The sequence below is a fragment of the Crassostrea angulata genome, chromosome 4, assembly GCF_025612915.1.
Source record: "Crassostrea angulata isolate pt1a10 chromosome 4, ASM2561291v2, whole genome shotgun sequence".
NCBI classification, from domain to species: Eukaryota; Metazoa; Mollusca; class Bivalvia; order Ostreida; family Ostreidae; genus Magallana; species Magallana angulata.
In genome coordinates, this window is record NC_069114.1 from 48986131 (window position 1) to 49001667 (window position 15537).

The following is a 15537-nucleotide window of genomic DNA, read 5'->3' on the forward strand; positions in this document are numbered from 1 at the left end:
GATCAGTAACCTTGACCTTTTTTTATCATATAGCTACACCCACTATCAAGGCCATATGTCCGAGCGAAGGTTGGACGCTAGGTGGCACTACAGTCATTATCATTGGAGATAATTTCTTTGACGGCCTACAGGTGGCGTTCGGATCTGTGTTTGTTTGGAGCGAGGTGAATATAAATTATGATATATAGCCTACATGTAATTTATTAGTAATATTTATGCAATGTTAATGGTACAATTTTAAAAGAGTATAAATTGATAACAAAAAATTTGTAAATAAAAGTTTTTAATGTTAGAATTAAATATAAACTCGGTCTTCAATGATACTATTGTAAAAAGTTATAAATTAACTTGAAATGTTATTGGTATTATCGCGGTTTTTGTACAGTCATGACCAAAAAATAAGCATGACGGCAAAAGTTTACCACGCTAATTAGGGGCTGTAAACAATACTGAAACATGTCCTTTAAATCTGTGATCACATTTATCGATCGATCCCTTAGCTGTTTTATTTAAGAGCCAAAAAATAATGGCTTGTCAGGGTTGGGCCACAATAAGGCAGATGGTGACTGTAGATAGGAATGTTGCGATTCGTCCTCACTCAACCACGGAAAGAGGATCCGTATTATGACGTCACGACAGCGCTGGCTAAGTGTATTCGAGATGAAACATAACCTTTCCTTTCCTTTTGAATTTTGATTAAAAAAATATTAATGTGGACAAGTACATATGCACATTTCGTTTCACGTTCAAATCGAGTCGCTATGAATAAATGATAAGCCCCGCTAGATGAGTTAAGTATGGTTTCTGCTGATAATTAATTGAAGTAAATGTCAACCAAACCACACGGCAAAAGTCCTAATTGTCGGGCTCATGCCTTTCTAAGGTGAGGAGATTGGCTTTAAGAACATCCGCAATGTTTTGTTTTAAATATTTACGAGTACTCTTGCTGTCAAACGGTAGTATAACGGGCTCGCAAATCAACAGAGCGTGGCGATCGATAACAATACAACATCTAAATACTACCGCGTACCGGGGAGGATGAGTAATTACGCGGGGCTCCGTTATTAAATGATTGTTTAAATGTGTCGTGGGCGAATTTGATAAAGCTGGAATGAGAGAGCGAGCTCTGAGCAAACATACAATCTAGTTCCAGTCAAAAGCTCCATACACCCAAAGTTCATAGATATTTTATTGCTTCTTTCATTTTTATCATCTTAGTCTCTTTGTTATTATTGTTGCTGAGCGGATATTTAGTTATTATTGCTATTATGTCGGTGCTGCGCGGATCTAGAGTTATCATTGTTATTACATGTATGTCGGTACTGATGCGCGGATCTAGATTTATCATTGGTCGGTGCTGATGTGCGGATCTAGAGTTATTATTGTTATTATGTCGCTGCTGATGCGCGGATATTTAGTTATTATTGTTATTATGTCGGTGATGCGCGGATCTAGATTTATCCTTGTTATTATGTCGGTGATGCGCGGATCTAGATTTATCCTTGTTATTATGTCGGTGATGTGCGGATCTAGATTTATCCTTGTTATTATGTCGCTGCTAATGCGCGGATATTTAGTTATTATTGTTATTATGTCGGTGATGCGCGGATCTAGATTTATCCTTGTTATTATGTCGGTGATGTGCGGATCTAGAGTTATTATTGTTATTATGTCGCTGCTGATGCGCGGATATTTAATTATTATAATTGTTATTATGTTGGTGTTGCTGGATGTTGCTTACGTTGCTATTTTGATGACGTTTCAGCTGATTACGTCACACGCCATCCGGGTCCAGACCCCGGCCAGGCAACTCCCGGGGGTGGTAGAGGTCACTCTGTCTTACAAATCTAAACAATTCTGTAAAGGTGCGCCGGGGCGATTCGTCTACACAGGTACGACACGTTCTCTCTCTCTCTCTCTCTCTCTCTCTCTCTCTCTCTCTCTCTCTCTCTCTCTCTCTCTCTCTCGCTCTCTCTCTCTCTCTCTCTCTCTCTCTCTCCATTCAAAGATTCTCTTTTTTTAATTGCTGTAAGGCAAGTTGCAATTATAATGCAATTATATAATCAACCCTAAAAAATATAGACATCAATTCATCTAACAGGAAATTGCGATAATGAGAAAAAAAAACTTGTTAAGATCGTGTTTTAAAAGATACATTAAGGATTTTCCCCTAGTAATTATATTCCTTTGTGTTTTTGTTATTTTATTTTTAATCCCAAAAGAACTCAACACCATTTAAACAATTTATTTTTTTTTCGTAAAAAACCCTACTTGTTTTGGTATTTCTCAGTCATTTTTAATTTTGAGTTTTGAAAATTCAGGTTTGATGAAATTGTCACTATATTAGGCTCTATCATGAATAATTAACTTCATAGTTAACAATTTTATTTTAATTTTCATTGTAAGTGGATTGCTGTTAAATTATTCTGTATCGAGTTTTAAAATGCTGTAATAGATGTTAAATCACTAGATGTTATCGGTAGACGTTTTCTATCACTGCTCTTGTGTTTTGTATGCATAAACAAATACAAAACCGGCGAACCGTTTTCTTTATGATTTGAAAAAAAAAGCGTTCAGAAGTCAAGAGAACTGGATCAATAGTTATTTCCCATGCTCCATTGAACCGATAGAAAGCCTAGTAACGCCAGGGACTCTTAATAAGTAGTTCCTGGTGCGATAATAGCAATCCATGAAATTATTTCTGCTTAAAAATAGAACAAGACCGCCAATTTACATTATCATTATCAAACCTCCAAAACAAGGAGTATAAATATAATAAAAACAACAGTTTGCAGAAATATGTACAAACAATTGTAGATTGTATTATATTCTTTTGTTTTATAGCTAGCATTTTTATTCTCGATGGGGCGTGTACAAATATTTTCTTAAACTCCACCCACTTCAGAGACAAATAAGCAGGACTCATGAACATTAACTTTATGTGTTTTATGTGAGAATATTAACTTTATGTGTTTTATGTGAGTTATCATTAAAAATAAACTTATTCATTTAGCTTTGGCAGAACCTACCATAGATTATGGATTCCAGCGACTAATGAAACTGGTACCGAGGCATCCCGGGGACCCGGAGAGACTCCCTAAGGTAGGACTTGCTAACCATTAGAAAAAGTGTCTCTAAAACCTGTTCTTATTTCATCAAATATTATAAATTATTATATTTCAATGTTTGAAAATATTTTCAATATTGTGAAATTATTTTCATGTGCCTAATGGTTAGTTCTAACTTTGCAAAAAAAAAAAGAAGGTGGGGAGATAAGCCCCCCCCCCCCCTCCCTCCCCGGTTCCGACGCCTATGATACATGAAAGTTCAGAATGTCAAACATCTTTTACCGTGATCGTTATGGAATTTGTCACCTGCCAGGTGCTCCACCCCCGATAACCCCCCGATAACCTGTTACGTATACATGTAACTGTAGCCCTCACACGCACACTCTGTCCTATGTACGGCATCTAGTTTTGGATTCGGTTTCATTTTGGCGGTAGTGATTTCAGGCTATCGTGAGATGAGAAAAAAGATGAGGGGATCCATTGCCAATACTTAATGCAAAAATTTTAAAACAGCATTTTAAAGCTTGATGTAAAATATTATAATTGCAGCTTAAAACATTTCTCAGAGCCATGATTTAGTTTCTTAGAAAAGAAATAAATATTTAAGACTAAGTTTCTTACACTTTTTGATGAATTGTCGCAATATTTCTATTGATTTAAATAGAGATTTCAACCATACATGTACATCGAAGTAAAAAGTCATGAAGTTATACTGTTATTTATATTTATTAATTTTTTTTTTACTTTATTTACTGATATTATATCCTTCCATTCTTCTGACTTGTAGGAAATAAATTGTTTTTCTTTTGTAAATTCGTGATAGTTGATTTATTCCTTTGACTATGGAAAATAGTCCTTATATATACTAATTATGATAAATGTATTCCTCTGTAGGAAAAGTCGTAGTCTATAAACTACATTAACTTTATTCTGCTCTTTAGTTATGAGGTATGAAATATTGTCATTGATGTATACTTATTATGGTAACTTTACTACTTGTGGATATTGTCCTGAACTATAAGATAGTGTTACTTACAGCTGTATGTATATTAATATCAGTAACTATATTTATTTCTAGGAGATCGTCCTGAAGCGGGCAGCAGACTTGGCCGAGGCCTTGTACAGCATGCCCCGGAACCCCAACCAACTGTCCCTCCCCCCGCCCCGCTCCCCCGCGATGACCAACGGCTCCCCTATGTCTAGTTTTAACCCCCCGTATTCCGGACAACTGGCGGTCAGCATCCAGGACACTAGTGGTCAGTGGGAGGAAGGTATGTCAAGTCAAGGTCAAGACAAACCAAACAAAAATAATAACTAGTGCCTCAAAGTGACACCCCCCCCCCCCTCCAAAAAAAAAAAATTAACCTAAGAAACTCTGCAAAATGCCTCACTTTAAGTCCTCGTAAAACGGCAAGTTCGAAAACATCAAGAAACTTTCAGACAAGGTGTTTGCCCGTTTCATAATTCAAGCCTAAAACTTTTAACACATTAACGATGTTGATATACTCTCATTATTTGTGTTGAGAGATTATTGCATTTTATTTAGAATAAGTCTTTTACAAACAACTATTTGTTGTTGTCCATTGTAGGGTATACAAGGGGGCAAGGGTCCAGCCTATCCCCCAGGGGCTACGGTTCCAATGGATCCACGCCTCACAGTAACGGAAGCGGATACAGCTCGGCAGCCATGAACGGGTACCACGCCCCAACGGGAGGTTTAGGCAACATGGGTAAATAAATTCTGTATCTATCCCAAAATATTATAATTTATAAGTCATTTTTCCCCCTGAAAATCTTCACAATTTCAAAAGACCAACGTTAAGAGAAATATTTTAATATTGCAGGTATGAGTAGCCTTGTAACCTCGCCATTTTCCAGTGTGAATCCTTTTGCGCTTCCGACGTGTAATGGACAGACATATGGTAGCTCTATCATATCGCCAGCGAAATGAAAATCAAACCCGTAGACTTTCTGTTGTCTTTGATTGATACGAGAATGGCGATACCCTGTGTTGCCAGGATTTAAACAGAACAAAGGGAACCAAATGACACAGACCGCTGCGCCTTATGCTCACTTGCTCACGTGACTTTGAAATTACGACATCCCTCCTAGTTTTCGGTACTTACCGGAAGTTGATATGGTGTAAATAGCAGAACAAGTAATGTCGGTAGACCAAAATCTCAAATTCATTTAAGAAATCTTAAATCATCGTATCGCATGAATTTCATGACATTTCATGGTCGTTAAAATGACACTTCCGCATAATATTATGCCATTTTGAGATTGTCAGTCATCATAAAACAGATTATTCTAGTCATAACATAGCCTTGATAATTTCGCAATTAAAATACTCAATGTACATACATTATTGAATGGCTCAGTAATATTCGATGTACTCGGACTCAATGTCTTAGAACTGTTTTACAGTCGATGTTAAAGTTTAGTTTGTTTTTGTTTAAGACTGAATGAGTGTGAGAACATGGTGTTCAATTTCTAGTATAAAAATATATAACAAATGTTATTTCTACTGCAGCTTGATTTTGTATTGTATTCGCGTTATGGTCAGAATATCAAACAAACGGATGTTTACATATTTAGGTGTATGTACCGGTAGATTAGAGATTTATGTCAGCTGTATAATAATTTTAATATGTGTTAAATAAATTTGCTCGTACTTTTTCTCAGATTGAAATCCTAAATCGACTTTAATGGATTGGCATTGTTAAAGTTATTTTTTATTGATTACTTTAAACAGCTCTAGGGCTACATTTGATGGTTTACACATCATCCGGGCATTTTCTATGATGTGTCCGTGGTGTATCATTCAGGAATGTAAAGGAGAAGGGGTCTTCCTATTTCCTACCACTATTGAAGGATTAAATTTCTTTCAAGTACTGTTATGCTGATGTTTTGCAAGAAACATTATCCCACCTTGTTTTGTTTTGCAATATGTTATTTTAATTTATTATGAGTATTACTTTTTAATTTAAGCATTGTTATTTATTTAAGTCTAGTCAATACATCAAAGTCCATTCATTTATACAACTCTAGTCCTGATTTTAATTATTTTGTGCCAATGCATTTCAATGTATTTTTTTCGCTCTGTCTCAATGTTTACAAAAACCAGACTATCTATAGTACCGTTGCTTGTTTGTAGCAAGAGGAGACATACTCTTTATATTATAACATTGTACTCACATAGATGGCAGTGCGGCATTTCTATGACGTCATTTCCTACCAGCCAGACTGTAGTAAAATCAGGCGTATGCTAAGTATTATGTGTTCGAGTTTTTGTTATTTTTATACTTCTCTTTATCTGTTGTCTTTATACATATACTTTTTAACATGTGAATCTCACAGAAAAGAATCAACAATAAAAGTCTATTACAAATTGTATCTTTCTTGTTGAACTCGGAAAGACAACGACATACAGAGTTTAGCCCTCAGCTGATTAGTAAAAAATATAATAGAGTTGAAATCCAAAATAAAACAAAAGTAAACAAACAAACAATTTATTTATGATCTGGAAAAGAAATAATCAACAGTATCATAGGAAAACTACTTATATGTACACGACAGTTGTATGGTGAAAAATTCAAAATAGTTACACTTCTAATAATAGGAAATAACCTTGTGTATAGTTCGTTGTATATGGCCATCATGTAAAACAAAAACAAAACAAAATACCGGTAATCATTCGATTGAGGTTTTGGAACAAAATAAAAACAATCTACAAATCAATGAACTTACAGTTACTTATTGACAATGAAAATTTTGATTTGGTTCATCAATGTTCCAAATAATACCATATTCAGAAAAAATTGAAGATTTCTGATTTTCTTTATTTACTTAAAGTGAAAGTACATATAAAAATACAATATAAAACTAATCATTATTATATATTTTAAATGATACAGAAGGTTTTTAAAATGGTTTTAATTTTCTACTATTGCACAAAATATAAAATCTTAAAATATCAAATTATTCATCCGAATAACAATAATATAAGGAAAAACAACAAAAAGTTAGCTGCAGATCTGTAGCTCCTGGTCTGAAAAAATTCGGATGGACGATCTGATAGCTAAAGTTCCATACCTGTAAAAAAAGTAGCAATTTACGGCGCATAAAAAATGCGCTAGTTTTGGACTGATTTAGACTGACCGATAGCTACAGACCTACAGCTACACATATATGTTGTGTGCACTATGTTAGCTATAACAAAGGATTTGAATTTGAGCGCAAATACCAAAATTTAATTTTTTCACCAATTTTGGACTCGCCATAGTGATTTAGCTAAATATTTTGCTGATTCTTTTCATGTAACTTAACATGGCGTTTACGATAAAACTGCACATGAGCGCTGGACGTGGGAAGAAAAGGCAAACACATTTCAGATCGTCTTTCATCTCGTAGTTTTTAGGACTTATTTGCTATTTATGCTATAATTTTTAGATCTGATAGATGTCCTTGTGTTTTATCGTCCTGGATTTCTCACTATGTCGTCTCCATTTTGTGATGATACAAAAAACAATAAACTTAGTATCTTGATAGAAATCACTATCAATTTAAATTAAAAATTATTATACGAGTTATTTCTTTTCGTATTTGGACAGTTCTTTGATAAATAAGAAACTGATACCATTGCCATTACATTAATGTTGGCGAGACCGGCTCTTATCATTTACTTGGATACTATCATCGTACACGTCCAATAAAATGAAAAGAAAAACAAAACGTAAACATGTCAGCATTTGTGTTTGCAGAACATATTTAACAATCTAAATTCTATTAAAGTGAGAAAGTAACAAACCAATTTTTTTTTTACTCTACATGATGATTTTAACAAAGGAAATCAGAAGAAATGTCGGTAATCTGACTTATGGAGAAAAAATAAATTAGGTTTACTATTGAACAAAGACAACCTTCTTTGAAAAGGACTACTAATAAACATTTTTTTTAAATGATCATTGAATGTCAGTATCATCGCTACTTGAAACATCAATAACAATGTCTTTTGCAAAATCCAGAATACTATCGGGCAAAATTTGACTCTGAAGAACTTTGTCTGCGTGTCTTTGAAATCCCATGTACCATAGTACTGATGCAACATGCATATTGATGCAACATGCATACTGATGCAACATGCGCAAAGCTGCCTTCTATTCGTACTCCACATTTGCACTGACAGTACCAATATATTATAGGGTCTTCCTTATCCTATTCATCAAATAAAACTGTACCCACAAATAGTAGAATTTTTATGAGACATGAAGGGATTTGATTTTTTATCACGATGTCGCATAGGTGTGCCCAAATTGTGAATGTGAGTAGATTTGAGTCACATGTTCAGGGCTTTGTTATTCAGAAGGTCAACTTACCTATACTATAGAGAAAAGTACACAAGATTTTGCACTTCTTAGATAAAAAAACATATGAACGCAGGACTGTTTCCATTCCTTTCATGGATGTGAATGATTAATATAAGTGTTTTGTTGACCATATTTACATGTACGACAACTTAAACCATTATTGCGCTCATAAAGAAGACAGGCTATCAAAATGAGACAACTACCCCTGCTATACTGATCAAGGTAATACCTAATTACAATCTAAGGAAGTAAAAAAAAAAGTGAAATTGAAATTTAAAAAAATCAAAGTAATGAAGAACTGACGGGAGTTGATTTTGTCGATGTTTATTTATTTTAAAATCAATGATGTGTTATTTTGCACGACAAGTACATGTAGTTTCTAATCTGAATTACGCACATTTTTATGATATGAACTTTTGGACTTTTTCGACAAGAATGTCGAGAAACCCCCATATGAATCATGTTAAATAATATTTAAAGATAAATTTAATTCAATCAAACTATGTATCAGTAATAGAAATATTTCTCGAAAATTGTATGGATCCAAGCAATATTGAACTCTAGTCTCGTTCAACCAAACGCTCGGCTGACAACGTCAATCTCCGACAAGGATTTACGGAGACAGCCGAGCGTCGAGTTGAACGAGACTATATTGAACTCTGGCGTAGGAATACATACGACTACAAAAAATATTTAAATTGTTTGAACCATTTAAAATCTGACTATTTTCAAGGAATTTATAAATAAGTTTCCTTTAAAAACAATGCTTTAGCGTACATTACATCGAATTCATCAATTATTTTCAAGATCTAAGTCTTGTCAGCAGCAATGATTTGTGCTGAGGTCCAACACTGTTTCACTTTCGGTTTGTCTGAGTAACTGCATAGGAGAGTTGATTAAAATCAACTCCCAAAAATCACGATGAGATTTTATTGTTTTGTAAATTATGGGGAGGGGGGGGGGGGTAGTTTTAAAGGATTTATTCTTTGATGTCTGTAGTGAAATATATACATCAAAGTGAGTGTGAATATTGATAAATATACAAATTAACAGGCTTGGGGTAATGCTAAATGTAATGGTAATGCATTGCATTACATGTTTTCAAAGTAATGCTAGTAATGTTTAATGCCACAAAATTAGCATTACAAGTAATGCTAATGTAATGCATTACTTTCCAAAATCTAGTGTAATGCTGGCATTACATGGCATTACTTTGCATTACTATGCATATTTATGCATGTTCACTTTAAAAAAATGTGATGAATAAATGAAAAGTTGAAATTGAATTTGATTAAATTTATTTTTAAAGAAGAAAGAAATAATTCTAATTGAGAAAAAAATGTTTTAATTGTACATGTTTTATTAAAAAAGGTTTTTTAAAATTCATTTTTGAATTGTTTACATTACTAAGATAACAGCACAATTTCATAACATTTTTAAGAGTGTTGTTATTAAGAGTTTTTAATCATTTAAACAATTTACTCCAATTCGTTTGCACTTCAATAAAAAATGTGTCAACAACACACTATGCCCCCAGGATAATCTAAGAATCAAAACAATCTATTGTTATAAGAAGTGCTAAACACCCTAATCCCCTTCCCTTCGCTATGTCACAATAGAATAGGAGACAGACATGCACCTTTAAAAGCAAAATGAATGCACTGTCCATCCATGATGAAAATCAATATCACTTCGAATATTATAACCCATTTGAAAATAATCTTACTTATTTTCTCTCTCTTTCTCTCTCTCTTTTGTATATTAATTACACTGTACATTAGTTCGGACTGATAGAAAATACAAGATTTATGTATTTCATCTATTATTGCACTTAATATATCCTAAGATAAAGATCGTCAAACAGTATTTTCCAATCCAAGCTTTGACTGCTCCTGCAAAACATTTATTTAGCATAGCCCGGAAGATGGATGCATTTAAAAGATGAACCCTTTGAAACTTCGATCCTAAAGTGCAACAGCAATCTTTTGTCTTAAAGTGTCCTCCGTATATGAATTACGATTGAAATATATGAAGAAATATAACCGGGAAAAAATCATCTGTTTATAAAATTAATTAATAAAATTAAGTGTCCGAAATTATAAAGATTTGTGTAATCTGGGGATATATCTATATTTAGCTTTTAAAAACCGCAACATTATTTCATAAATTGTTTTTTGTTACACATGTTATCCTGTGTCTCTATTTCATATCTGATATTGTATCATGCCAAATGTCTATAAATATCATTTTACTTATGTAATATGTTGTTCATATTGCCACAATGATTATACATGTATATTGAGCAAATATAGAATTACTCTTGTTTATTCATTGAATTTGAACCTGATACTGAGCATGAAGCTGTAGATATGTTAAAGAATGTTGTATATTTGAAACTTTAAAAAAAAAGTAATGGTAATGGTAATGCATTGCTTTACTCATGTAATGGTAATGTAATGCATTACTTCAAGAAAATCAAGTAATGGTAATGGTAATTTAATGCCCAAATTCATGAAGTAATGGTAATGTAATGCATTACTTTACAATGTAATTCGCCCCAAGCATGCAAATTAATAATATTAGTTCTTGAAGACATCCGATTTCGTTTCCTCATGATATATGACACAGTGCAGTATTTACATTCCTTTGCGCGTGAGTGATATGCAGCGGAAGGAGACTCAATAAATGATACTATATTATACCCAAATATGATTATTTTATATAGCATGTCATCCAAAGGAATGAAAAAGCCGACATGAGCGTACGATATAGACAAATATCATTACATAAAAATAATCAATCATTTCAATTCTCTTTATATAACAGAACTCAAATTAATACGAATTTATGAAAGAAAAGAGAGGCAACAATATAGAAAATCAACAACAACAAAAAATAATATTAAATTAAAAAAAAAAGATCACGATATATTTTTTTTTGCTTTTGAAAAGTCGAAAAAAAAACTATTAGAAATTGGCGTATTTTGTATAATCATATATTTTGCGGTAAAATAATTTTTTTTTTTAAAAATTACAATATGCCTACAATCATCTCATTATTGTGACGTATGTCAGAACTGGTCTCCGGTAGCACCAATAACCTTGGCATTCTCAATAATTGATCAAATGCTTTATCCAAGCTCGGTGGTGTCATGGACAATATAATTCCAATCTTTCAAGTATTGACAGAGCTTGATTAAATAAAATTGATCGACTCACGCTCTTGAAGTGAGTGAAGAAGTACACTTAGAAGTGAATAATGCACGATTTGACGATTTGTGAAGTTAAGATGGGTGATGGGGCGCAAAGGGTTTGTTAAAGTTGAGAGTGGGGCGCGGAAAAGACAGTTGTTGTTTTATTTACGTTATATAAGATGGTAACGCTGTTCTTTAGATCCATATGAATCGAATAAGAGAAAGAAAGAATTTAACATTGTCAATAATTCATACTATAGCAATTAAATTGCTCGTTTATTGTAAATTGGTGCTTTAAATCATAAAAGGGGAATTTTTCAGTCAGCCCCCCCCCCCCCCCCTTCCCAGTATTTTTGGAAAGTAAGACATAACCATACCCATAATCTGGGGGTTTTTTTGGCTTGTAAAGATTTCTGATAAGGTCTAGTCGCCTCACTTTTAACTTGCTTCCGACGCCACTGTTCGCGAATATTTTATTTCGCGAAATGCCGGAGATTAAGGGGTTTGTGGCGATTAATTTTTCGCGTTAAAATCTTATTTACAACCGTGGTGTTATTTAACCCGTATATAGGGCAAGGACTAATATTCACGAAAAGGCTTACAAAATTTTCTGGCACGCGAATAACAGTTGATTTACAGTACATAGTTTGACTGACTGATATGGAACGCCATAGCTGCCTTATCTTCATATAAAAAAGCACCATCTTCATATAATAAAGCACCATCTTCACATGAAATGCCACATAAGGCAGCTATGGCGTTCCATAGACTGGTATATATAAAAGACTGCCAGTTGACCATTAAACGGTTTAAAAACTATTTACCAGCGATTCATTTTTCTTTATAATTTTTATATTTTTTTGTATATTTTATGGAATGGCGAGGGCTAAAGATTTATTTTATAGACATATATCTCTCTCTTTGAACAGTCTTAAAAACTGACCATTATAAGAAAAAAACAGGTAGTATGATACCATGGTTTGTTCGCTTATTCAACCTAACATTATCATAACCTATTTGTGACATTTCGTGATTCATTCTGTAAATAAAAGGCTTATTATGATTCCCTGTACCCCTATCTTATTCCTAACATGCCTGAGGTAATTAGTGTCCAAACGCGAAGGATGTTTACAATTTGAAGCTTACATGTTTGACACACCTCAGATAACCATTACACATTTGAATTATCTTCCAAGGAATCATATAAGGTCAGACGCAACTTTTCTGCCATTATTTTTTACCTTTTTTCCCTATTTCCGCAATAATTCAATGAAATTTTAACTAATTTTTCCATTACGCAATTCCATGATTATATTTCTTGTCATATCATATAAAACTTTTTTATTTGGATATAGTTTGTCATTGATCTACTCTGCCGTTATCTATAAACATTCACTTTCCTTTTGCATGCCATAATAAGAAAAATCCCAAATATTTTAACTTTAAAAGAAGCCAGGTAATTTATCCTGAATTTTTGGGCACAATCAGATTTAAACGCAAATTAGTATGGAATAACCTTTCATGGAAAATAACCTAAAATTAAAGAATGAACGTCTCGAGTGTCCTTAAAACTCCAAATTATTGAAATTTACAACATGACAACTTGTAAATTTTGTATTTACTGCTATCCGGTAAATTCAAAAATTACAACATGACACTTTTATTTTCATCGTAAACGGAAGATTTCTGCTGAAAAAAAGAGAAACGTATTATGAATGGTGCGTAATTTGAAAGAGCCTTATAAGCGGAACGGGAATTATGACGTAAACCGTAAAGAAATATCAGCTATATTTTTATTTAAATTTTTATTGCTGCAAAATTTGCTACTTGAGTATTCTGAATGTAGTGTAAACAAGAGGCCCAGGGGCCACATCGCTCACCTGAGCAACAATTGCCTTAATTCTGATCAAATTAGCATTACAGTATCAAAATATCTTGACAACTAAATACAGTAGATCTTGCTAAAAAAAATTTGAAAATCTGCCAATTTTTATCCACCTCTTTTTTTTTTAGGTAAATACCAAGCCCCTTTTGTTGTTGTACCTGTAAGAAGATTTTTCTCTATTCCTATATACCCTCCCCCCTCCATTTCGTGGCCCCACTTTTCTCTAGGGAATCATGGTTTCATCAAACCTTAATCTGCATAACCTGTGCTTTCACACTAAGTACTGAGTTTTGGACCGAAAACTTTCCCAGAAGATTTTTAAAGATTTTCTCTATATATTCCTAAGTACAAATTCAAACCGCCATCACGGCCCCGCCCTACCACTAGGGACTGTGATTTTGCATACTTGAATTTACATTACCCGAGGATGCCTCTACACAAGTATAAGCTTTTCTGGCCAAATAGTCTTTAAAAAAAACATTTTTAAAGATTTAATCTATATATTCCTATGTAAAAATTCATCCCCCATTGTGGCCTCGCCCTACCCCTGGACAATTATTCAAACAAACTTGAATCTATACGATCTGGGGATGCTTCCACTCAAATTTGGGCTTTCCTGGCCTAATAGTTTTGAGAAATTTTTTTTAAAAATTTTCTCTGTATATAAATATTCATCCCCATTGTGGCCCCGCCCTACCCCCCAGGGGCCATGATTTGAACAAATTTGAATCTACATTATCTGAGGACGATTACACGCCAATTTGAGCTTTCTTGGCAAAATAGTTTTTAAAAGAAATTTTTTAAATGATTTTCTCTATATATTTCTGTATAAAACTTGATCCCCAAATTGTGGCCCCACCCTACCCCCGGGGACCATGATTTGAACAACTTGAATCTACACTATCTGACCATACTTCCACTCAAATTTGAGCTTTCCTGGCCTAATAGTTTTTGAGAAAAAGGGTTTTAAAGATTTTCTCTATATAAAAAAAGGTAAAACTTGATCCCCCCTCCCCAATTGTGGCCCCGCCCTACCCCCAGGGACCATGATTTGAACAAATTTGAATCTACATTATCTGAGAATGATTATACGCCAATTTGAGTTTTGGCCAAATAGTTTTTTTAAGAAATTTTTAAAAGATTTTCTCTATATATTCCGTATAAAAATTTATTCCCCAATTGTGGCCCCACCCTACGCCCAGGGACCATGATTTGAACAAACTTGAATCTACACTACCTGAGGATGCTTCCATTTTAATTTGAGCTTTTCTGGCCTAATAGTTTTTGAGAAGATTTTTAAAGATTTTCTCTGTATATTCCTATGTAAAACATGATCCCCCTATTGTGGCCCCACCCTACCCCCTGGGACCATGATTTGAACAAACTTGAATCTACACTACCTGAGGATGCTTCCATTTTAATTTGAGTTTTTTTGGCCTAATAGTTTTTGAGAGGAAGATTTCTAAAGATTTTCTCTGTATATTCCTATGTAAAACTTGATCCCCCCCAATGTGGCCCCTCCCTACCCCCGGGGATCATGATTTGAACAAATTTGAATCTACACTACCTGAGGATGCCTCCACACAAGTTTAAGCTTTCCGGGCCGAATAGTTTTTGAAGATTTTTGAAAAATACCAACAAATTTTTAATAATTCTCAATAATCTCCCCTTTAAAGAGGGCGTTGCCCTTCATTTGAACAAACTTGAATCCCCTTCACCTTGTGGTGCTTTGTGCCAAATTTGGTTGAAATCTGCCCAGTGGTTCTTGAGAAGAAGATGAAAATGTGAAAAGTTTACAACGTCGACGACGACAACGACGACAACGACAGACAACGGACAAATTGTGATCAGAAAAGCTCACTTGAGCCTTTGGCTCAGGTGAGCTAATAATGAAATGACAAAAAAAGGTTTGACAATCTGGGCCGCCTTCGAACCAGTGGGCGATTACAGTGAATTTAAATGGTTTATATTTTTAATGTATTCCCAAATAACAGAGATGTACTTATAGGACCTGTTACTTAT

At 33.9% G+C, this 15537-nt stretch overlaps 1 protein-coding gene across 1 annotated transcript in view; it reads left to right on the forward strand.

Annotated features, from left to right (window-relative positions):
• The window catches only part of LOC128181012 (transcription factor collier-like), a 35451-nt gene extending 28989 nt beyond the window's left edge, over window positions 1-6462 (forward strand). The window contains exons 10-15 of the mRNA XM_052849260.1: window positions 34-164; window positions 1766-1892; window positions 3014-3102; window positions 4147-4339; window positions 4658-4798; window positions 4913-6462. Of these exons, the coding sequence (XP_052705220.1) occupies window positions 34-164; window positions 1766-1892; window positions 3014-3102; window positions 4147-4339; window positions 4658-4798; window positions 4913-5019 (788 nt within the window). The 3' untranslated portion in view covers window positions 5020-6462. The remainder of the gene's footprint in view (window positions 1-33; window positions 165-1765; window positions 1893-3013; window positions 3103-4146; window positions 4340-4657; window positions 4799-4912) is intronic.
• The last annotated feature ends 9075 nt before the right edge of the window (window positions 6463-15537 follow it).